This window comes from Chrysochloris asiatica, unplaced genomic scaffold, assembly GCF_000296735.1.
Source record: "Chrysochloris asiatica unplaced genomic scaffold, ChrAsi1.0 scaffold00206, whole genome shotgun sequence".
NCBI classification, from domain to species: Eukaryota; Metazoa; Chordata; class Mammalia; order Afrosoricida; family Chrysochloridae; genus Chrysochloris; species Chrysochloris asiatica.
In genome coordinates this window covers 5115422-5139339 of record NW_006408724.1, presented here as the reverse complement: position 1 = coordinate 5139339, position 23918 = coordinate 5115422, and the positions used below count along the sequence as shown (strand labels likewise).

General features: G+C 36.9%; 1 protein-coding gene across 1 annotated transcript in view; it reads left to right on the top strand.

Annotated features, from left to right (window-relative positions):
- CUBN (cubilin (intrinsic factor-cobalamin receptor)) overlaps window positions 1-23918 on the top strand; it is a 384343-nt gene that overhangs the window by 86990 nt on the left and 273435 nt on the right. Inside the window, exons 20-22 of the mRNA XM_006872611.1 lie at window positions 3384-3549; window positions 8210-8426; window positions 13102-13232. Of these exons, the coding sequence (XP_006872673.1) occupies window positions 3384-3549; window positions 8210-8426; window positions 13102-13232 (514 nt within the window). The remainder of the gene's footprint in view (window positions 1-3383; window positions 3550-8209; window positions 8427-13101; window positions 13233-23918) is intronic.

Sequence of the window (23918 nt, the reverse complement as noted above, 5' to 3'; positions counted from 1 at the left end):
GTGTCATATGCAAATAAAATTTTGCTTAAAATAATTCAAAAACTGGTACAACATGTTGACAGTGTATTGCCAGAAGTACAAGTCAGATTTAGAAAGGAGTGTGAAACTAGGGATAACATTGCTGACATCAGATGTATTTTGTCTGAAAGCAGAGAATACTAGAAAGATGTTTACTTTTGATTTTTTAGCTATGCAAAGGCATTCAAATGTGTGAATCATGCTAAACTATAGACAACATGAGGAGAATGGGTATTCTAGAACAATTCATTGTGTTCATGAGGAACTTATACTTAGTTCAGGAGGCACTTGTTTGAACAGTACAAGGGGATATTGAATGGCTTAAAATCAGGAAAGGTGTGTGCCTGGGTTGTATCTTTTCACTGTACTTACTGAAATTGTATGTTGAGAAAATAATCCGAGAAGCTGGATTATCTGAAGAAGAATGTGGTATCAGAAGTGTTGGAAGATTCATTAACAACCTGTGATATGCAGATGATACAACCTTGCTTGCTGAAAGTGAAGAGGACTTAAAATACTTATTGATGAAGATCAAAGACCACAGCCTTCTATATGGATTGCAGTCAATGTAAATAAAACAAAAATCCTCATAACTGAGCCAATAAATAACAAGTTTTTGACAACTTCAATCATATCTCCATTTGTCATGTTATCATGACAGTGTTCACCAGCACATGTTATCATGATTGAAATTTTCAAAAACTTTGTTTTCCACAATCAACAATCATGGAAGCAACAGTCAAGAAATCAATAGACATATTGATGTTGTTGTTAAGTGCCATTGAATTGATTCTGACCCATAGCAACCCTGTATACGGTTTCCAAGGAACAGCTGGTGAGCTTGAACCGCTGAACTTGCAGTTCAAATGATTTTGTGTAGTCTGACGTATTAGCCCACAGCGCCACACCAGAGCATAATGCATTAGGCAAATATGTTGTTCAATATCTCTTTAAAGTGTTTGAGAGCAAAGATGTCAGTTTGAAGGCTAAGGCGCATCTGATCTAAGTCATAGGATTTTCAATAAGCTCATATGCATGTGAAAGTTGAACAATAAATAAGGAAGACCATAGAAGAAATGATGTTTCTGAATTATGATGTTTGCGAAGAATACTAAAAGCACCAGAGACTGTTAGAAGAACAAATAAATGTTGCAAGAAGTACAGTCAGAGTGCTCCTTAAAAGCTAGGATGGCAAGATTTTGTCTCTCTTACTTCAAATATGTTGTCCAGAGGGACCAATCCCTGAACCACATCATGCTTGGTAAAGTAGAGGATCAGCAAAAATGAGAAAACCTCAAATGAGATGGATTGACACAGTGGTGTAGAAATAGCCTCAAAAGCAACAATTGTGAGGATGGCACAACACTGGACAGTGCTCTGTTGTACATACGGCTACTATGAGTTGAAGTCAACTCAATGGTACCTAATAACCAACAATAGCAATTACAATATGTTATTAGTATAAGGATATAAATACTGATCAGTAGGACAGAACTGAGAGTCTAGAAATAAACCATTATGTTTATGGTCATTTGAATTTGAAAAGGATGTCTACACATTTCAAAGAGAAAAAATAGTCTTTTCATCAAATAATACTGGAACAATTTACATCAAAGTTCAAACACATGAAGTTGGATTATATCTTTATATACATAAAAATTAATCAAAATGGATTATAGATCTAAATGTTAGAGTTAGTATTATAAAACTCTTAGAAAGATAAGAATAAAACTAAAACCTTCAAAGATATCACACTGAAAGCATAAAAAAGAAAATAAAAAAATTGAACTTTAATGAAATAAAAAATTTTATGCTATAAATTATATCATTAAGAAAGTGAAGAGAAAGCCAACATAATGGGAGAAAATATTTGCAAATCATCTATTTGATAAGGGTCTTGTATTCATAATACTTATAGAACTTTATAAAAATAATTAAATAACCTAACTTAAAAATGGGCACAATATTTTAATTTATCTAAAGATTTATACAAATTGCCAATAAGCCCATGAAAAATGTTCACCAGCACTAAAACAAAACAAAACAAAATTGATTTCAACTCATTGTGACCTCAGGTGTATTGGAGGAGAACGTGCACACCATAGGATTTTAAATAGATGTGATGTTTCAGAAATAAATAGCGTGATTCTCCTACAAGGTGCCTCTGGGTGGACTTCAGCCTTCAGCCTTTTAGTTTTGGGTGGTTGTGTGCCACTGAGTTGATTCTGACTCATCAGTACCCGTGTAGGGTTTTTCAAGGCTGTAAGCCTTTGTGTGAGCAGAAAGTCTCATCTTCCTCCTCTGGAGCGATTTTTAGATTCCAACTATTGACTTTTTGGTTAACAGCCCAGTTTGTAACCCACTATATTGCTGAGGCTCCATTTGCACCACCCCGGGTCTCCTTCAGTATCATTAGAAATTTCACTCTCTCTCACTGACATGAGTCCATGCCAACTCACTGTCATCTTGCATAGGGTTTCTGAGACCGTAAATTGTTTCAGGTTCAGAAAGCTTCCTTTTTCTCTCAGAACATAACCATACAAAGGAGCATTATTTGGCCACAAAAAAAGAATGAAGTACTCATATGTGCTGCAACATGGAGGGAACTTGAAATTATGCAAGTGAAAATAGTCTCAAAGGCTCACATATTATTTCATTTATACGAAATGTACAGATTAGACAAATCTGTACTGACAAAGGGTTGATTTATGTAGTAATGAAAATGTTTTAAAATTGATAGTAGTAATGATTGCACAGATCTATCCACGCTTAAAACCATTGTATTGTACACTTTAAATGGATAAATTGCATGGTATATGAATAGTGCTGTAGGAGAAGCACTGATCTGCTAACTGCAAGATCAGCAGTTCAAACCCACCAGGTGCTCCTCGGAAACACTGACCAGGTTTGCTGTGAGTCAGAACTAATTCGATGGCACCAAACAACTATAAAGCTGTTCAAGAAATAAAAGTGTTTCAAATATGTAATAATAATAATAATAGCAGTAAGACTGCTATTATTGAACCTAAAAATGTTTATGTACACCTGTTTCAAAATCCCAAAGTAGAGAATCTTTGACTAAATACTTTGGAAATATCCTATATTTTATACACTATTTGATTACATAACTTTTAATATCTTACAATTAGTGCACTTCTAGTACTACAAAATATCAATAATTATGCTTTCTTATGACCACATTGTGCTGTCAGTTTTTGTGGTTTCTGTATTTTGAGGAATGCCTGATATTTTCATCATTTGCTTTTGCTATCTAATGGAAATATTTCAGAGTAATTATGTTTAATGCAGTTTTCTAAATTAGATGTTTAACAAGCAAACTTGAATGTCTTTTTTTTTTTTTTTAGATTGGCAGTAGTTCCATTTTGGGCTCTCCTGAAAATAGGAAGTATTGTGGCACAGACATCCCTTCACTTATAACATCTGTATATAATTTTCTATTTGTCACATTTGTGAAAAGTTCTTCAACTCAAAATCACGGCTTCATGGCTAGGTTCAGTACTAAGGATTTAGGTAAGAGATTCTCTCTTTCTCCTAGTTTGCTTCTTGGGTTTGTGTCAGAATAAGTAGGCATTGGCAATAAATTATTACATGTATCATCACCCTTGAATGTTTTCAGAGTATATTCAAACTAAGAAGATATGCATTTCCTAATTTAATATCTATCTGCCACTCACCTGTCAGTTTGGCAGTTTGGTGTAATGTCATGATACATGTCATTATGATGATGAAGACTGTGTCATTGTCATCGCAAATACCAGCAGCCTCACCCATCGTGGACAGATTTCAACAGAACTTCCACAGTAAGACAGAATAGTAAGAAAGGCCTGGCAATATAAGTCCCCAAATTAGTCAACGCAGCACTTATAGATCACAACAAAGCATTTTCCAAATTGTTGAGTTTGAACAAGTCATTAGGAGAAATCAATCACTAGAGAAGGGCATTGTATTTGGTAAAGTGTAGGAGTCCTGGTATAGCACTGTAGGATAAGTTCTTGACCATAAGGTTGGTTTGAACCAAAACTGATTCAATGGCACTTAACAACAGTAACAAAGAAAGAGGGCAAGTGAAGGTTACTCTTAGTGAGATGGAATGGCACAATACCCATGACAAAGCACTTGAACATACTGGCAATTTGGAGTATGACATAAGACTGGGCAATATTACCTTTATCTCTTGTATATATGGTCCCCACGAGTCAGTCTGTCTAGTCAATGAAAGTTACCAATAATCAACATCTGTATCAATAGTTAAGGAGTTCTGGTAGCATAGTTGTTACGAATCAGGCTACGAACCTTAAGGTCAGCAGTTCGAAACTACAGCTGTTCTGTGGGAAAAAGATGAGGCTTTCTCCTCCTGTAAAGATTTACAGCCTGTACAGGGTAGCTATGAGTTGGAACTGACTCCACGGCACATCACCACCATATCAATAGTTGGTATCTCAGTGATTCCATATAATAAGCAGTGGATTGCAAGCCACAAGGTCCACAGTTCGACCTCACCAGCTGTTCCATGGTAGAAAAATGAGGCTTTCTGCTCCCATAAAGATTTAAAAGTCTAGAAAATCCTACACAGGGTCACTATGAGTCGGAACCAACTTGACAGCATTTAACAACAACAACATATCAAAAGTTAATTGGAGAGAGAACAAACAAGATGGCATATCAGGTGGAAGTGCAGTAAGGAGCTCCACCAGCAACAACACAGAATACCCGACCAAGCAGGCTCAGGGGATGGTTCCAGAACTCTGAACCACATATAAAGGAATATTTAGAAGGTTGGAAGGCTTACAGCTGGGGGAATTTGTGGCAGAAGCAAGAAATCCATTGCTTTCTAGTTCAGGTTGCTCAGCTGCTCCAGGAGCCACCATCTTGGGTGAGACCAAGTGGGGGAAGGACCGGAGCGGCCACAGATGCCTGGCAGAACCACGGAGATAAAGGTGTGGACATTCTTTTCTTTTGGTAGCTGTTCATTTGTCCCTTGCTGTCTGTGCACCTCCATTCTGGTGACTATAGGGGTGCTTGAGCTAGTGGACACCCCTTACCCACCCTCGGAGGGTTCTACTACGCATGCACACTGATCTTGAAATTTAAAGAGACAGTTTCCAATTAAAACCAAATGGCCACATCCAGCCCCAAACTGTTTACAACTAGAAAAAAGGCCTGAACGGGGATTCTGGAGTGGGACAGGCAGACAAAAAAAGAAATAAGCCAAAAATTAAATCCTAAGTTATGTCAAAATGACCAACAGTGGCATCTTGAGATTTCTCAAGAAGAAGAGTGAAAAGGGAAGCCCATTTCCTGATCACATCTTACTGGAGGCATTCAGAAAGCATAAAAAAATACCAAAATACATACCCATCTAAGTATTAAGGCCACAGATAACCCCTGAATATGCCCAAAAAACAGAAGCAGATGACCATATCTGCACATAAGTGACTGAGGCAAATGAGCTAGAAGTAGACCTACACTCCATACTGGAAGATGGGCAGGCTTTGGAAATGCCTGAGAAGGAATTCCTAAAAATGATTATAAAAGGTATCAAAACACTATACAATGGAGTTGAGAAAAATAAGGAAGAAGTCAGGAAAGTGCTACAGGAACAATCAAATAAGATAGATAGAGCATTGGAAACAATTCAAAACCTACAGAAAGAGGTCCAAACGATTAATAATAGAATATCAGAAATGGACAATACTCTGAAAGGGCAAAGGAGTAGAATTGAATTGATAGAAGCCAGAACTAGTGAGTTAGAAGTTAAATCTCTCATCATTACTAAGATAGAAGATCAAACACAAAAAAAAGGGTAAAAAAATCTGAAGAAGGCCTAAGATTCATGTTGGACAACATGAAGAGGAATAACTTAAGAATTATTGGCATTCCAGAACAGGAACAATCACATAAGCCCACAGAGGAGATAGCTGAAGAGTTTCTGGAAGAAAATTTTCCTAACATCATGAAAAGTGAAAAAAAATAAGCATTCAAGAAGTTCAACGAACCCCAGGATGGATAGACCCTAAAAGACAATCACCAAGACATATAATAATCAAGCTCTCCAAAATCAAAGATAAAGACAGGATCTTGAAAGCAGCTAGGGAAAAGAGAAATATAACATGTAAAAGCAAGCAAATCAGATTACGTTCGGATTTCTCAACAGAAACCATGCAGGCAAGAAGGCAATGGGGCGACATAGATAAAACCCTGAAAGAAAAAAACAAACAAACTGCCACCCAAGAATCCTCTACCCAGCAAAGGTGTCAATCAAATACGATGGTGTAATCAAACATTCCAGGATAAACAGAAGCTAAGGGATTTTGCCAAAGCCAACCCTGCTATGAAAAACACCCTAGAGGAAGTTCTGTGGACTGAGAATCAACAAGAATAGACAATAACTACAGAATGATGTACATGGTTGCATTAACCTGAACTCAGTTGACAAATGGAAGAGTCAAGAAAAGAATAAAATTATAAGAACAAAGGATCTGGATGGTCAGTCTATGATCAAAACAATTACAATGTGAAAAAAGGTAAACACAGAGGAACAGAGATCCAGGTGGTGGGAAGGTCAGGTAGATTACTGGATGAAATAGACAGTCTTAAATGGAGGTAAGAACTAATGGAATATAAGGTAACCATAATGGGGTTGGGGTGGGAGGTTTACTTTGGGTGTTGGGGAGGGCAATACAAGAAGTGGGGAGGAGGCAAAAGAACAAGATAGATAGGGGAACACTGAGACAGGTTTAAATGGCCTAGTGGGACAGAGGGTAAATAGTGATGCATATTCAACCTTGGAACAACAGGGCTCTGGGATAGAGGGATCTAGGTATAGCTTGAAGAGGGTAAATAATACTAAAATCCTTGACTGCCTTATGAATATTAGTTTACCTTGCCTACTATTGTAAAATAGGCACTTGAGTGGGATAGAAAGGAATGTTGGGAAACATGATTAGAGAAAACTTGTAAGCCCGCCTTCAGCCTATAGCTCATTGGAATACCTAAAAGGGGTTCTACAACTTGCCCAGTGAAATAGGCCTCGTGCAAAGCCTTTACAGAGTATAGGACCTTAGGTGGAATCCTGAGTCCCATCCACAACCTTGTGAGATGAGACATTCCCACTAGAAAGGATAAGCAAACTGGAACAGCTACAGTGACAGAAGATACGTCTTCATGATGAACCTGACCTATACTCAGAGCGGTAGTTACTCTAAATACCAACAGAGAGGGAAAGAATCTTCAAATCAAGTATCAATGCTATCCACTCTATATGCAGGGTAGATAGGGACGGGCAACTTAGACACTGGCTATCTAAAATGAGGGGGCAATAAAGGCGTGAAGTGACTGGCTTACAAGGTTTCAAGAGGGAATTTAGTTTAAGAGTATGGGGGGAAAGAAAGAGTCCCCACTTTATAGCTGTCATCTTGTCTAGATGCGTCTGGTGAAAAGAGATGGGGATAAGATTCAATAGTGAATAACTGTTATCATGACTAATCGCGACTGTCACAATTGTAAAGGTAGAAGTTTCGTAAAAAAAGAAAAAAAAAGGGGGGGGGGGAGTGATTAATCGTACAGTCTAGAAACAGAGGACCCTAGGACCATCAAGAGAGAAATGCACAAGCAGAGTGTGGGACCTTATCCAGAGAAGCAGCAGTGCCAGAGATGGGGGCATGGAGAAGGGGGCGTGGCTGAGGACTCTAGATTCATGGAGTAAGCAGAGAGGAACTAAGAGCTGGTGGCCAGGAGCAGACTTGCAGAATGTGCCCTTTGGAGATGTAAATTATTATATATGCCTGAGTGGGTTTTTTTGTTTGTGTGTTTTTTAAAAAGCTAAAGTGGATAGAGAGAAATACTGTTAACTGATGGTACATGGAGGGGATTATAATCAAGGTAATGAAACAAGGTATATGATTTGTTGAATATAAAAATGATTTGTTGAATGTAAAACTGATGCACTGTAAACATTTACTCAATCCACAATAAAACCTTAAATTAAAAAAAGTTAATTGGAGGTTTTTATAGTTAGTAAAAGAAAACAATTAGGTTATCTTTAGTGGTATATGAGGAACAAAAATTTTCCCTTGAACGTGCAAGAGGTTACGATCAGATTATTTTATTTTATAAAATCCAGGTAACTTCTTGGTTATTTATGATAACAATTATTCTTTTATTTCAACAGTTTGTGGAAAAATTCTTACAGAGTCCGCAGGAACCATTCAAAGTCCTGGTCATCCAAACATCTATCCCCATGGTATCAATTGTACCTGGCATATATTAGTCCAACCTGGCCAGCTGATTCGTTTAATATTCATAAAATTTCACCTGGAGTTTCATTACAATTGCACAAATGATTATCTTGAAGTTTATGACTTTGGCTCTGAAATCTCTCTTGGAAGGTGAGGTTTTTGTTGTTGCTGTTTTTTTGTTTTTTTTTCTCTTTTTTTTTTTTCAGTTTTAAAACACAAATCCTTCCTACTTTCTTAGTTTCCTGCTGCAGTGAAGGATATTAAAATCCAAACATGCAGTATTATAAAAACAGGTGGGATCATCATGCTTTTCAGTGATCATTTCTATTGCTGAAGATGATCAAGTTCTTGGCCTTTAGTAATTTGTAAAGTTGTTGTCTAGTTCTAGGTCTGTGTGTATCTCAGAGCCATAAGCTATCACCAGTACCCATGTCACATACATCCTTTGTCCCTGAAACTCTCTTCCTGTCCATTATAATTTCTTCCTTCCATTTATCACCCTAACCTCACCTAATCTGCTTTCTATCATAATGGATTAATTTGCATTTTCTAAATATATATAAAAATCTAATCATACTGTACAAGGAAGCTTAAAAAATTCATGGGAAAAATCATTATCTTTTATTTTAGTTTTCAATGAAATTTTTGAAGGTCCCTCAAATGAATACATTCATTCTTTATGGTTTTTGATCTGGCTTTTTATAATCAGCATACTTAATACAACAAATGTCTAAATTGTAGGGTATATCAGGAGTACATTGTTGTATATTTCTAAGTAGTATTTCATCGTTTAGCTATGCTATCATTTCTTTATGTGGTGAAAGAAGTATAAATGCCCTTTTGATGGGCATTTGCAATGTTTCTAATTTAAGATCATTACAAATAAAACTGTTATGAATTTTACATATACTGTATAGGACTTCTGGTGTGGCACTGTGAATCAGCTTTGGACTGCGAACCATAAGGTCAGCAGTTCAAACCCACCATCTGCTCTTCAGAAACTCTATACAGGGTCACTATGAGTCGGAACTGACTTAACAGCAATCAACAACAACTTTGTATAAGGGAGCATGGTCTTTCTGTCGGATAAGCATTAAACTGTGAACCACAAGTTGGTGGCTCAAGCCCACTAACTTTCCTCAGGAGAAAGATAAGTCTTTCTTCTACAAAAATGTACAATCTTAGACATCCTATAAACGGTTGCTATGAGTCAGAACTGACTTGACAGCACTTAACAACAACAACACATTTGTATAAACTTTCATTTCTAGTAGATAAAAGCATAGGACTGGATTATACAGTAGGTGTAGATTTTCCTTTTTAAGAAACAACCAAAATGTTTTCCAAAGTGATTGCACCATTTTCATTTCCACTAGCAATGCAAGAGAGTAGTTTCAATTTCTCCTCCTCCTCAGCAACACTTATTTTCTGATATTTTTAATGGTCATCACAGAGGGTGTGAAGTGATGACTCATTGTGCTTTTGAGCATTTTCAAATTTGGTTCTGGCCATTTGTATATGTGCTTTGGAGAAATGTCTACATTTAGTTCCCAACAAATGACAGGTAATGACAGGGTTCCATTCCAATGAATCTGTTTCAAGTTGGTTCTGAAGTGAGTCTAATACCTCTTTTTTAAAACTTTGCATTATTCTTGCTTTTTAGTACAAGATCAGCAGTTCAAACCCACCAGCTATTCCTCTGAAATCCTATACCACAACATATAGCAACAACAACAGCAATCTATATGTTATTATTGTTGTTAAGTGTTGTGGAATCGGTTCCAACCCATAGTGACCCTGCATAGGGTTTTTGATGAGCAGCTTGTGAGGTTCAAACCACCAACCTTGTGGTTCAAACCGACCTTGCAGTCCAGTGAATTAACCCGAAGTGTCACACCAAGATTCTCTATATATGGAGTGCTATTGGCACAGTAGGGTAAGCACTGAATTGCTAATCACACCAGTCACCCAAGGGAGAAAGATGAGGATTTCTGTAAATCCTTATGGAAGCATTTCTGCTTCCCCAGTGAGTGGCTGGTGGGTTTGAGCTGCTGACCTTATGATTAGCAGTCCAGTGCTTATCCTGCAACATCACTGAGACAGCTAGTATGTGTCATAGCCACTGTGAAGTTCATCTTTATTTTTTTTGAATGGCATAAAATATAATGACCAATTAACTTGGGAAAGGGGGACATATACAGAGATATTTAAAATTAATTTTGTTGTTGTTGTTATGTGCCGTGGAGTTGATAGCGACCCTGCACAGGGTTTCTGAGGCTGTTAATCTTTACGGGAGCAGAACACCTCAACTTTCTCCTGCGGAGCAGCTGGTAGTTTCAAACTGCTGACCTTGCAGTTCACAGGCCAATTCATAACCACTATGCTACCAGAGCTCCTTTAACAAGACCTTGAATATTTTTTTAACATGAAATATGAGGTTTTGAAAAACGTGTGGAAAAATTCCATTATCTTTTCATTCCATTTTTTAAAAGAACTTTTTGAAGACACCCCTTATAGTATGGTTCACCAAATTTTCCTTCTTTTTCTCCTTCAGAAACCAGCTCATCCATTTCCCATACGTAACTTTTTCCTCTTACTTTGGCTTCTATGGATTTTCTCTCTTCATTGTGTAATTGGGTTAATGTTGTTTTGAGCTGAGATATCTATTTTTCTAGTCACTCCTTAAAGATGTTTCTCTAGGTAAAAGTTCATCAGTTGTTGTTGTGAAGTGCCATCGAGTTGATTCCGACCCATAGCACCTCTGTATAGGATTTCCGAGGAGGAGCTGGTGAGCTTGAACCACACTGTTCTTGCAGTTCAAATGGCTTTGCATTCTGGCACATTTACCACAGTGCGACACCAGGACTCCAAAAGTTTGTATAGCAGGGTTTTTTTTTTTTCTTTTTGAAAATTACAACTCTACGTTTAGCCTTGTAATTTGTTTGTATAGCAGGGTTTTTTTTTTCTTTTTGAAAATTACAAGTCTATGTTTAGCCTTGTGATTAGAATTGCTTGTTTTTCAGCAAAATGTTTATGTGGCTTAGTAATAAATCTTTTCTCTCTCTATAGGCTAGTTGTCCCAAAATTAGTAACTTCACTTATATAGGGATTGTAGAGTGTGGTGGCTCTGTACCACAAGGTCGGTGACTTGAGCCCACCAGCTGATATGTGGGAGAAAGTTGAGGTTTTCTGCTCCTACAAAGAATTACAGCCTCAGAAACCCTTTAGAGGATTGTTATGTGTCAGAACCTACTCAACAGCACTTAAATCAACAAGACATGGATTACTATTCCAGACACTGTTGTAAGCACTTTGCATGACGTGCGTTTGTATATCAAATTCACAAAACAGCTGTATGAAATAGGCGTTAGAGCTGGGGAAGCTTAAGTGATCTGCCCAAATCGTAGTACCTCTAAATGGCATAACTTATCCTAGAGTCTAGACTCTGTGATTTTATGTCACATTGTTTCCTGTTGTTTATTACATTTCTATTAAGTTCATGAATGTGCTATCTGGTATCTTAGCCATAGTTATGCTATCTAATTTTATTAAACTTGTTATACATAGCAAGTCACACAAGTAGACTCACATATACTTACAAAACTATTTCAAGGAAAGAATCATGAATAGGTGATATTTAATACGTTTATTAATATTTTTGCCTTAAATATAGTACTGGTATGCATTGCTTAGGTCAGTGGTTAACACCTACAGCTGCTTCTTGGAAACCCTACAGTGTCGCTATGAGTCAGAGCCGACTTGATAGTACTTAACTACAACAAAATGCATTGCTTAGTGTCCGTGATACATTTTATGAACTAGGACGTTATGTGATTTGGATGTTGTGTAAACACCATATTATATTTAGTATATGCTGTTGTTGTTGTTGTGTGTGATCTGTTGGGTTCCAATTCGCTTATTATTTCTAAGTATTGTTGAGATAGTTGTTTCTCATAGTGACCTGTAGCAACCTGGTATAGATTTTCAAGGATCAGGTGGTGGGTTTGAACTGAAGACCTTTCAGAACAGTCCAGTGCTTATCCTATACCACACCAGGACTCCTAGAAACCCTGTACAGGATTTCCAAGTGCTGCTGATAGGTTTGAATTGCCAACTTTGTGGTTACCAATCCAGTGCTTATCTTATAGTGACACACCTGGGCTCACGTATAGTATATACATTTGTATATATTTGATGCACATACATCAAAGTAACCCGTACAAGCTACCATGGCTCTCCATTAACCTCTCCTCCACTTCCTATCCAGCTCCACCCAGGCTCAGGTTTGCAAACTTGTGCCCCCAATTAGCTGATTAGCTGTCTCTCTATGTGGGACACTCTGAGAGCAAACCTGGGGGGACAGATTAGAAGGATGGGATGGAACAGCTGAGGCCCAGCTGGGGAGTTTTAAGGCTTGGGGCTGTGGCTGATTCATGGCAGCAATGGGAATCAAACTGTGGGAGCTGGAACATGGATACAGACCCAGCTTCCTGGTACCCTTCAGAGCAAACCTCTCCTCCTCACTTCACTGACAGTGGGATGTTCCTTAAAAGTTATGTGGTGTATACAAATATTTGTTTTGTAAAGTTGATAGGGGTTAGATTGTTGTTGTTGTTGTTAAGTTCCATCGAGTCAATTCCGACCCATAGCAACCCTGTATAACGTTTCCGCTATACAGTGGTGAGCTTGAACCGCTTGCCTTGCAGTTTGCAAGGGGTTAGATAGCAAACCCGTTATTTTGTTTACATAGAACCTTCAGTTTTGGGTTCATCATTTCAAATGTGCTAACTAGTTTTTAAAACTGTCCATCTTTTCTTTGGAATAGGTATTGTGGAAAGTCGATTCCACCTTCTCTTACTAGCAGTACCAACTCATTATTGCTCGTGTTTGTGGCTGACTCTGACCTGGCTTATGAAGGCTTTCAAATAAATTATGAAGTGATAAATGAAGCAACAGGTAATAAGACAACAATTTTAACTTGGTTTCATTGACTCCTTTCAAAACAGTACTGATTTCTAAAACATAATGAGAATTCTTCATACCAAAATCAATGACACACAATGACAATTCTTAGAATAAAATGCACAAGCTTAAATGCCTTCCTTATGCAAATTTAGAGTTATGACTAAGCAACAGTATTCGAGTTTTTAAAACTGTACCGTAGCTTTGTTCAGCTATTTAATGCCCAGTGACCAAAACTGCTTTCTCAGAAATTACAGTGTGCACATGGTTTTCTGTACTTCTGTAATTTTACCTCTATCATATATGGGGCTTCAAACGATACGGCATATTATTAGGATTTGGACTTGGAGCAAATCACTTGAATTCTCTGGGCTACTGTTTTCTCATCTGTAAAATTAAGGGATTGGATTTGATGATCTTTAAGATGTCTTCTGGTTCTAATCAACTATGAGCACAGTTTTAATTTGCTGCATGAATAAATTAGCTGTATCTTAGCTAACATGTGGTACAGTCAAAGCCTCATGAAAATCTGTAGCAATATGAAAAGTGAGACAGAAATCTATACTGACTTTGTTTTTTTATTAACCTTTTATTCTGAATTCAGTGAAGGCTTACAAAGAATGTCATCAGTTTTACATTCAACAAATCAGACTTTGTTTCATCTTAATGGTTGCAATCCCTCCATGCAACAACTGTTATCCCACTGCCTCCCTGCAGTTCCTATTTCCATTGCACCCTCCTTTCCATCTTTTCTCAATTTTAGCTTTAGATAAACATTGACCTTTTGATCTTGAATGACTGACAATTCAATGGTATACATACCTTACTAAGGTTGTTGTCCCCCTATATCTACTGCTTGCTGAAAATTGGGCCATGAGGGTGAGTTTCATCCCAGATCTGAAGTGTGGTTGAGGGCCATAGTCTTGGATTCCTCCAGTCTCTATCTGACCAGTAAGCCTGGTCTTTCATATATATATATATATCTATATCTCCACATACACACATATATAAGATTATATATATATTATATAATTATATATATACAATTGTATAAAATTATATATATATGTATATATATATATACACAATTTTTTATATATGTAAAACTATACATATATATATAATTTTGAGTTTGGTTCTGCATTTTCTCTATCTTTAATGTGAGCTCTTTCAGAGCAGTTGGTAGTGGTTGCCAGGCACAATCAAGTTCTTGAGGTCTCAGAGTCATGGTGACTGATGTTCACCTGCCTCATTGGTGCATTGGACTAGTTGATTCCAGACATCTACAATTTTTATCACTCTTCTTTCTCCTGCACAGGGGAAAGACCAATAGCTGCACTTTAGATGGGTGCTAATGATCTTTGAAGTTCCCAGATGCTACTTTCCAAAGTAGGATGTAGAACATTGTATTTTTGGACTATGTCATGCCAGTTAAGTATGGTGTTCCCTGTGACTATGGTCCTGAGCCCCCAGGTACAGCAACTCATTAACTCAAAATATTGGGTAATATCTAAGGAGTTTTCATCATTCTGTTCCCTGTGTGCTCCACCACATTCATAGATGTGTTTGCAGCAAAGGTAAATACCCATGTGCAAATATCCTCGTTTATACCCTTATATGTTTGGAATATTCTCCCATTCTTCCTCACATACTTCTTCAGTCTGTGTATCTGCCCATGTATCTACCTGCAGAACACTATTGTTCCAGGGCTGTGTATATAACTCTATGCCCTTTGACCCTTGATACCTCCCTGTGTCTTTAACTGCCTGCATCTTTCTTCTGCCAATCTGCCTCTTTTTGAACCTATACAGATTTTGATATAATATGGTGCTGTAGAATAACATTGAACTGTTAACCGAAAGATTGGTAGTTCAAGCCCACCAGTTGCTCCTGGGAAACCCTATGTTGTTGTTGTTTTTAAGTGCTGTTGAGTCAGTTTCAACCCATAATAACCTGTATAAGGTTTCCAAGGAGCAGCTGGTGAGCTTAAACCACTGACTCTGCAGTTCAAATGACTTTTTAGTCTAGTTCATTAACCCACAGCACCATACTAGGACTTTGGGAAACTCTATACACAGGCATTATTTAGTGAAGCAAGAAATAAGGGCATTAGAAATAATCTGGTAGGTAAGATATTAAAGTTAATTTTTTATTTAAAAACATTAAAAAAAAATAAGCTATTGTTAAAATGAAAGTAAGTAAAGGACAGAAACAAGCTAGCAGAAAAGGAAACGTATCAAGAAAGAAAATAGAAGAAATGACAGGTGATAAATGAAAAGGGCATATTAAGGTGGCAAATTAGAAAGACTCTCCAATCTGTCTCCCTGTGTGCTCATCACTTTTAGTTCTGTTTAGTTGTAACAGGGCTGAAATCACCTTCTATCCCTTGCCTTAGACCTGGCTGATCACTATGGTCTGTCTTTTGTTGGATGAGCTCATATGTTTGACTAAACACCGACAAACCATTTTGAATAGCATTCACATTATTGGCTCCAAGAAGTCACATGATACCTACAATCGATCATTCTGCCTGAGCCCATAGATCAGGACATGAGTAGATTTATCTCTTTTATTGTTGAGGATGATCCCTATAGGACTGCTCAGGGAAGGAGATTGAACTGAGGTTTGAGCTGGTGACATACACACAGTAGTGAGGTAGCCCTTAGGGCAGCCTGAGTCAGAGTGAGCTGCAAGACCTGGAAATAAGAAAGTGATAGACCTCTTTACAGTTGCCATTTTATTTTCAATCTTTTCTGAAGAATAAAAGAGTATCAGAGAAAAACATCAACGGAAGTCCAGTGATTGGCACTCACTCTATAGTACTGCTCTAACAGAAGCTATTTTCAGAACAATGATGATGTATTTGGTTGTTGGTTTCTAGTTCCTCAACCCACCAGGTGTGAGTTTCCCTGTCTTGCTCTGATAAAGGTTAGGAAACCTGGTTTAAATGGAGTTACTTTTCCATCTGTAGTTCATGCCACATGGCTATGATGTCAGCCCCTAAATATGTGTGTTGGAGGAAAGAGATCGACTTCCTGTCAGTACATCAACTTCCTCCTTCATCATTTTGTTTCTTCCTTCGTGCAGATGTGCCTGGGAAATAGAAATGAACGAACTCACAAGTAAAATGTTAGTAGAGAGAAACTCCTAAGAATTTCATAGTAACTGATTATGAGACTAAGTTTGAAATTTGGCTAATTTAAAATATTTGAATCTTGAGAGAACATAAGTTATTAACTGTGCTAATTTAATTTTATTGATAATCTATTGCATACATACAAATATAAAACTATGAAAGGAGTCTTTAAAAACTATTAGCAAGAACAGGAAAATGTACCTGATACCTTTTCAACTTAATGCGTAAGACTGCAAAGCCATTTGAACTGCAAGGTCAGTGGTTCAAGCTCACCACCTGCTCCTCGGAAACCCTATACAGGGTCGCTATGGGTTGGAATCGACTCGACAGTGCTTAACAACAAAAACAAATAACATCTAGTCCAATGTTTTCAAACTGTCTTCAATGATTAGTGGGTCATGAAATTAATTTATTAGGTTGCCACCTGCATTTGTTGAAAGTCTGGAATGTAATATATCTGAAAAGTTAGATGAGTGTTGCTTCATGAAACTTTTGCTAGCAATCTGTGTATGCATGTGAAGTTGTGTGTAGGCATATTTCTGTTTACTGTGTGCTTTAATCAAGAAAGTTTGAAAACACCGGTCTAATCTAGTTATGATATTTTCTAAATAAGTTGAATTAATCTTCCCATGAACAAGTATCTAGCTGCTTTAAAAACCAAACTGAAACAATTAGATCCAAACGTTGAAGTCATTTCTTTTGCCATGTGCAGATTAGTGCTTTGAACTGCTCTAGATTAATTGCACATATGTGCATGAGAGCATTTAATTCACTACAACGGTCATACATTGTTCAGATTTTTTGCAAAGAGCAGAGATTTACAACTATCAAAGAAAATACCTGGGAAATATCAGAGTCACATTAATATAATATGAAAAGTGAGCCTTCCTGGACATTCTCAAACTCTTCATTTCCAACACAGAGCTCCAGCCCACGCCACAGAGGATATTAATACTGAGTTTCATCCGTCATTCCAGAATGAGTCCAAAAGAGACATCCAGGAGTAAGGAAAAACCCAGAAATGCTTATTGCCGGAAGGTCTAGAGGTAGTTTCCTTAGAAGAAATGAGTAGAGAAAATTTTATTTAAAAACTTTAATCCAACAAGGCAGTATTCTTAAATGACAGTGTTCATAATAAATGTGGCGTGGAATTTTCTTGTTACAGATTCTGTGATGAGGGCCCAACCCAGAAATTCTAATAAAATCATTATCACCTAATATTTCAGTGGTCCTGATAAAACTTTGTCTTTGTAGCTTTTCAGAGGCACTGAAAGTCCAAGTCTTAGGACATAAATTGCTGTAGAATTACAGCTAGGATGGTTGATTGGACTGTAGTCATTCAGGGTGGAAAATACAGGAAAAGGAAGACTGTAGGGAAAGTCAGAAGCTTTTGGTTCTAGTTTCAGTCCTGATACTAATTTTGATGCTTTCAGGCAAATGACTAGTCTCTCTAATTCTTTATATTCACCCTAACATTTTATTTTTCTACTAGCAGTATTCTGATATTTCCCTCTGAAAAAAGCATTTAGTAGGTCTATTAAAAGAGTCATAATAATAATAGTAATAACACATTGATTAAAAGCAACAACTTGAACACATTTCAAAAGTATTATGATAAATGAAAGAAGCCAGAAACATCAGGTACGTCCTGAGTGTTGCCATGCATATTTACTTTTTGAACAGGCAACATTAATCTATGATCAGCTCCTTAGTTGTTGAGCTAGAACAACTGGAGGGAGTTGACAAAAGAGACATTACTTTGTGGCGTGACAGAAGTGTTCTATATCTTTATTAGGATGGTGATTAAATGGGTATACCATTTTATAAACCTATCAGTGAATTTTATTTTATGGAATTGCAGAATAAAAACTAAGTTAAATCAAGAGTTTGAAAATTCTGTGCAAAAATAGGTTGAGCTTTCTAAAGAAGACCCAATAAATAATTCAAATACAATAAATGAAAATATATTGAGAAAATATTTTAAGATATTTCTTCAGCAAATATTAAATGTAATATTATATTAGTATTTCATTGGAGTTTTATGAGATTCAAATAGCTAATGCTATAGAAAGAAAAATGGTTCTCTGAATTTAATGTATCTATTTTTTTAAAGGTTAATAACTTCTCTAACCTAACATTGAAGCCTGCACAGTGTCTGTATTTTCTTCTGTTGGGTCTTCATGGCTCTTCATAGAATCATAATACTGAGAAATATCAATGTTAGGCTTTTATTTTCCCTTAGGCTTTGCAATAAAGCACAAATAATTAATTTTGAATGTGCTCCCACAAAAGGATAGCTATGCGATGCCATGATGCCTATTTCATCAATACAAAATACATGGATAAAAATGTTTCTGTGCCTTTTGTCTGATCTTATGTTGTCATAGGAAAATTCATATCCAATAGCATTTGGCCACTTATTATGATTTGACATTTACAAAGAGATGAAGAAGCAAAGTACTTTTTTTCTTCTATCTACCATATTCCACTGAACTGGCAATGGAAAAGCACATCTCTGAACATCAAAGACAACTGCTGGCAGACCTCACATATGTTTCCAATTGACTACAATAACAATAACAAAGAAAATGTACAAGAATCCTCTGTGAACCGTTACAAAATCACAAAACTGGAATTATCTAAAAATTGCAATACATCTCTTCCTCCACTAAGCATTACAAACTGTATTTTTCTAACATGACATTCAGTTCATTATCAATGAAGGAAATTAGAAAGGTGGATAATCCTCCAATCCACAAAGCAGTGATTATATCATTCCTGTCAAATTTGAGCCAGAGAAGTAAGATGAATTGGTTCTATGGGTAAAAGACTTCATCTTCCTGCTTTCTTATGAGATAACTTATGTGTTTAACTACAGTAAATTAATTCATAAGCAGTGATTTCTGTAAGAACCTAAAAGATGTTGGTTTGTACATCAATGCATATGTCTTCAGGTTTTCTAGATATATACTAAACAAATAGCCTAAGAACTCTTGTCAGCTTCCACTGCCATATTTGGTTTACCCCACTCCTCTAAGTGAAGGTTTAGGGGAAGATGTAACTACAGGTGCAAGTTCTCCCTTAGGCAAAACAGAGCATCCCTATTCAAAACCTAACATTTTGCTGTGAGTTGTTGCTATGTGGTCATGGTCAGTATATTTTCTTTTCCCTCACAAATGAGCATTCCAAATAAATATGAATATATACTGACTCTCTAAAGCAGATGATATAAAATTTGGCTTAGATATTAATTGATTCAATCAAAATTCATGATAGAATATTGGAAACCCAATGATTAATTCAATACAAATATGGTTTTTCAACAACATAAAAAGTGGCTATTCATGTGGACTTCCCCAGATGGAATATATATAAATCAATTTGACTACATGTGTGGGAAGACACAATGGAAAATCTCAATATCATTCAGCCAAAACAAGGCTGAGAGCTGACTGTGAAATAGATCATGAGTTTCTCATAGGCAAGTTTAGGCTGAAGTGAAGAAAATTTAAACAAGTCCATGAGAGCCAAAATATGACTCTGAATATATACCACCTGAATTTAGAGACCATCTCAAGAACAGATTGATGCATTAGATACTACTGACTGAAGACCAGAGTAGTTGTGGGATAACATCAAGAACATTCTTCATGAAAAAAGCAAAAGGTCATTAAAAAGGAAAGAAAGAAAAGACCAAGGTGGGTGTTAGAAGACTCAGCAACTTGCTCTTGAACATAATAAAAAAGCTAAAATGACTGGAAGAAATGAAATAAAAGAGCTGTACAGAAAATTTCAAAGAATGATTTGAAAAGACAACGTCAAGTATTATAAAGAAATTTGCAAAGACCTGGAGTTAGAAAACCAAAAGAGAAGAACACTTTTAGTATTTCTCAAGCTGAAAGAACCAAAAATTCAGGTCTCAAGTTACAATATTGCAGTATTCTATGGGAGTGCAGGTAGTGTAGTGGTTATGAATCGGGCTGCTAATCTCAAGGTCAGCAGTTCGAAACTACCAGCCGTTGCGTGCGAGAAAGATGAGGCTTTCTGCTCCGGTAAAGACTTGCAGCCTTGGAAACCCTGTGCAGGGTCACTATGAGTCGGAACCGACTCCACGGTACTTAACAACAACATGGGCATGCATGTGTGGCATGTGTGTTAATGTGGTGGGCTGCAAAGTCAGTTTGAACTGCATTATCAGCGGTTCAAGCTTACCAGTCACTCCTAAGAAACCCTATACAGGGTAGCTATGAGTTGGAACTGAACTGAACAGCACTTAACAACAAATGGGTAAAATACTTTATGAGCAAGAAGTATTCTATGGGAAAACTATTTAATGAGCAAGAAACATCAAAAAAAAAAAAAAAAAAAAAGATGGAAACTCTCACTATACCCAAATGAATTGATCGATATCCAACCATTGGAAGAGGTACGATATGATCAACAACTGATGATATTTAAGGTAATTTTCCAAGCTTCACTGAAAGCATTGGATAAAAACAAGTTTCTCCAGGAATTAAAAGAATACAATTGAAATAACTGAAGTAGCACTAGATGCTCTGACTCTACCAAGAAATTTTGAAGAGAGATGCCTGGCCAACTGATTGCAAGAGATCCATGATCCAAAGGAAGATGACTCAATGGAATGCATAAATCTATGAACAATATTACTATCACATGCAAATAATATTTTGCTGAAGATAATTCAGAAATGGTTGCAGCAGTACATTGACAGGGAACTTCCAGAAATTCAAGCTGGATACAGAAGAGGGCATTGCTGATGTCTGATGGATCTTGGCTGAAAGCGAAGAATATCAGAAAGATGTTTTCTTGTGTTTTATTGACTATGGAAAGACATTCAATTGTGTGGATCATAACAAGCTATGGATAACATTGTGAAGAATGAGAATTCCAGAACACTTTATTTTGTTCATGTTGAACTGGTACATAGGCAAAGAGGCAGTTGTTAGGATAGAACAAGGAAATAATGAGTTCCTTAAAATTAGGAAAGGTGTGTGTCAACGTTGTATTCTTTCACCATATTATTCAATCTGTTTGCTGAGCAAATAATCTGAGAAACTGGATTATATGAAGAATAACATGGCATCAACAACCAGCAATATACACAGTACTCAGCCCTGCTTGCCAGAAACAAAGAGGACTTGAAGTGCTTACTGATGAAGATCAAACAATATAGCCTTCGGTATGGATTACAACCCAATTTAAAGAAAACAATAGTCCTCACAAGTGGAACAATAGACAACACTGATTAATGGAGAAAAGACAGACTGTTGTCAAGGATTTAATTTTACTTGGATCCACAAACATTGCTCTTCGTAGAAGTTGCAGTCAACGTGTGAAAGAGCAAAGAGGTCACTTTGAACACTAAGGTGTGCCTGACCCAAGCCATGGTATTTTCCATTGTCTCATATGGATGTTAAAGCTGGACAATGAATAAGAAAGATCAGAGAATAATTGATTCATTTGAATTATTATGTTGAAAAATATTGAATGGACCATGTACTGCAAGAAGAACAAACAAATCTGTTGGAAGAAGTACAGCCAGAATGCTCCTTAGAAGCCAGGATGCTCCTTAGAAGCCAAGATGGTGAGACTTTGTCTCACATACTTTGAGTTTGTTATATGGAGGGACCAATCCCTGGCAAAAGACATCATGCTTGGTCAGCAATAAAGAGGAAGACCACAATGAGATGATGCAGTAGCTGCACCGGTTGTGAAGATGAAACAGAATCCGGTAGGGCTTTGTTCTTTTCTCCATAGGGTCTGTATGAGTTGGAGCAGACTTGATAGCACCTAACAACAACAAGTCTTTATGATTTTCTTCTTATTTTGGTTATAAGTCTTATTAACTTTTTCTCATGGTTTCCCTGTAATTTTTTCTGGCAGTGTAGGATAAACACTGGACTCAAAACCCCTACACAGAGTCTCTATGATTTGGCACCAACTCAATGATGGCACTTAACAATAACAATAGCAAAGTTTGGCTTTGGTGCCAGAAATGATGCTGGAGATTGCATGATAGAATTTTGTAAGGCTTCTTTATTGAAAATACTGTTTTTCAACAACATAGACAGTTGTAGCTCACCAGATGAAACACACAGTAATCAAATTATGTATATCTGTGGGAAGAGACTATGGAGAAGCTCAGTATCATCATCCAAAACAAGGCCAGGAGCTGACTCTGACTGTGGGACAGACCATGAATTGTGTGTATGCAAGTTCAGGCTGCAGGTGAAGGAAATTAAAACAAGTCCAAGAGAGCCAAATTACGACCTTGAGTATATTTCCCATGAATTTGTTGTTGTTGTTAAGTGCCGTCAAGTAATTCCAACTCATTTAGACCCTGTGCACAACAGAACAAAACACTGCCCAGTCCTACACTATCCTCACAATAGTTGTTATGCTTGACCCATTGTTGCTGCCACTGTGCCAATCCATATCCTTGAGGATCTTCCTCTTTTTCCTTGACCGCCACTTTTCCAAGCATGATGTCCTCCTCCAGGGGCTGGTCCTTCCTGATAATATTCCAAGTATGAGAGACGATGTCTGGCCATCCTTGCTTCTAAGGAACATTCTGGCTGTGCTTCTTCTAACACAGATCTGTCTGTTTTTCTGTCAGTCCATGGTACTTTTAATATTCTTCTCTAACACCATAACTCAAATACATCAATCCTTCTATGGTCTTCCTTATTCATTTTCCAACTTTCACATGCATAAGAGGTGATTAAAATGCCACTGGTTTGGTCAGGCACACTTTAGTTCTCAAACTGACATCTCTACTCTTGAATACCTGAATTTAGTACTATCTTAAAAATAGATTATGCACATTGAACACTAATGGGCTTTAACATGATGGCAATTGTGAGGATGGCACAGGACCAGGCAGTTTTTGTGCTATGAGCCAGAGCCAACTTAATGATACCTAACAACATCCATAACAAACTTTAAAACAGTCTACTCTGTCTTGATATGGTCCTGACTTCCTCTCCATCTGAAAGTTCTACAGCGGTACCATTTATACCTTATTTTTGTTTGTAGCTGTCAGTGTTTACAGATTGACACCTATCTTCTATGTTTCTTATCTTATATGTTCATTTTATTTTTGAGAATCCTTTTTCTGGGTTCACTTCTGAGTGAAATTGTTACTTGTTTGAATCTTAGGTTGTTGTTTAATGTTGCTTCATTCTCCCAGGACTCCCTTTAGCATTTCTTGGAAGGTTAGTTTGGTTTGTATAAATTCTCTGAATTTGTTTATCTGGAAGTATTTCAATTTTGCTATCATATTTGAGGGACAATTTTACTGGATATATAATTCTTAGAGACAGTTTTTCTTTCAGCGTTTTATATATGTCATCTATTTGCTTCTTGCCTGCATTGTTTCTGTAGAGAAATGAGAAATATTCTTATTGGTTGTCCTTTGTAAGCAACATTTTAATTTTTCCATGCTGCTTTCAAGATTCTTTTATCTCTTGTTTTGGCAACTTTGATTATGATATGTCTAGGTGACTTTCTTTTTGAGTCTACCC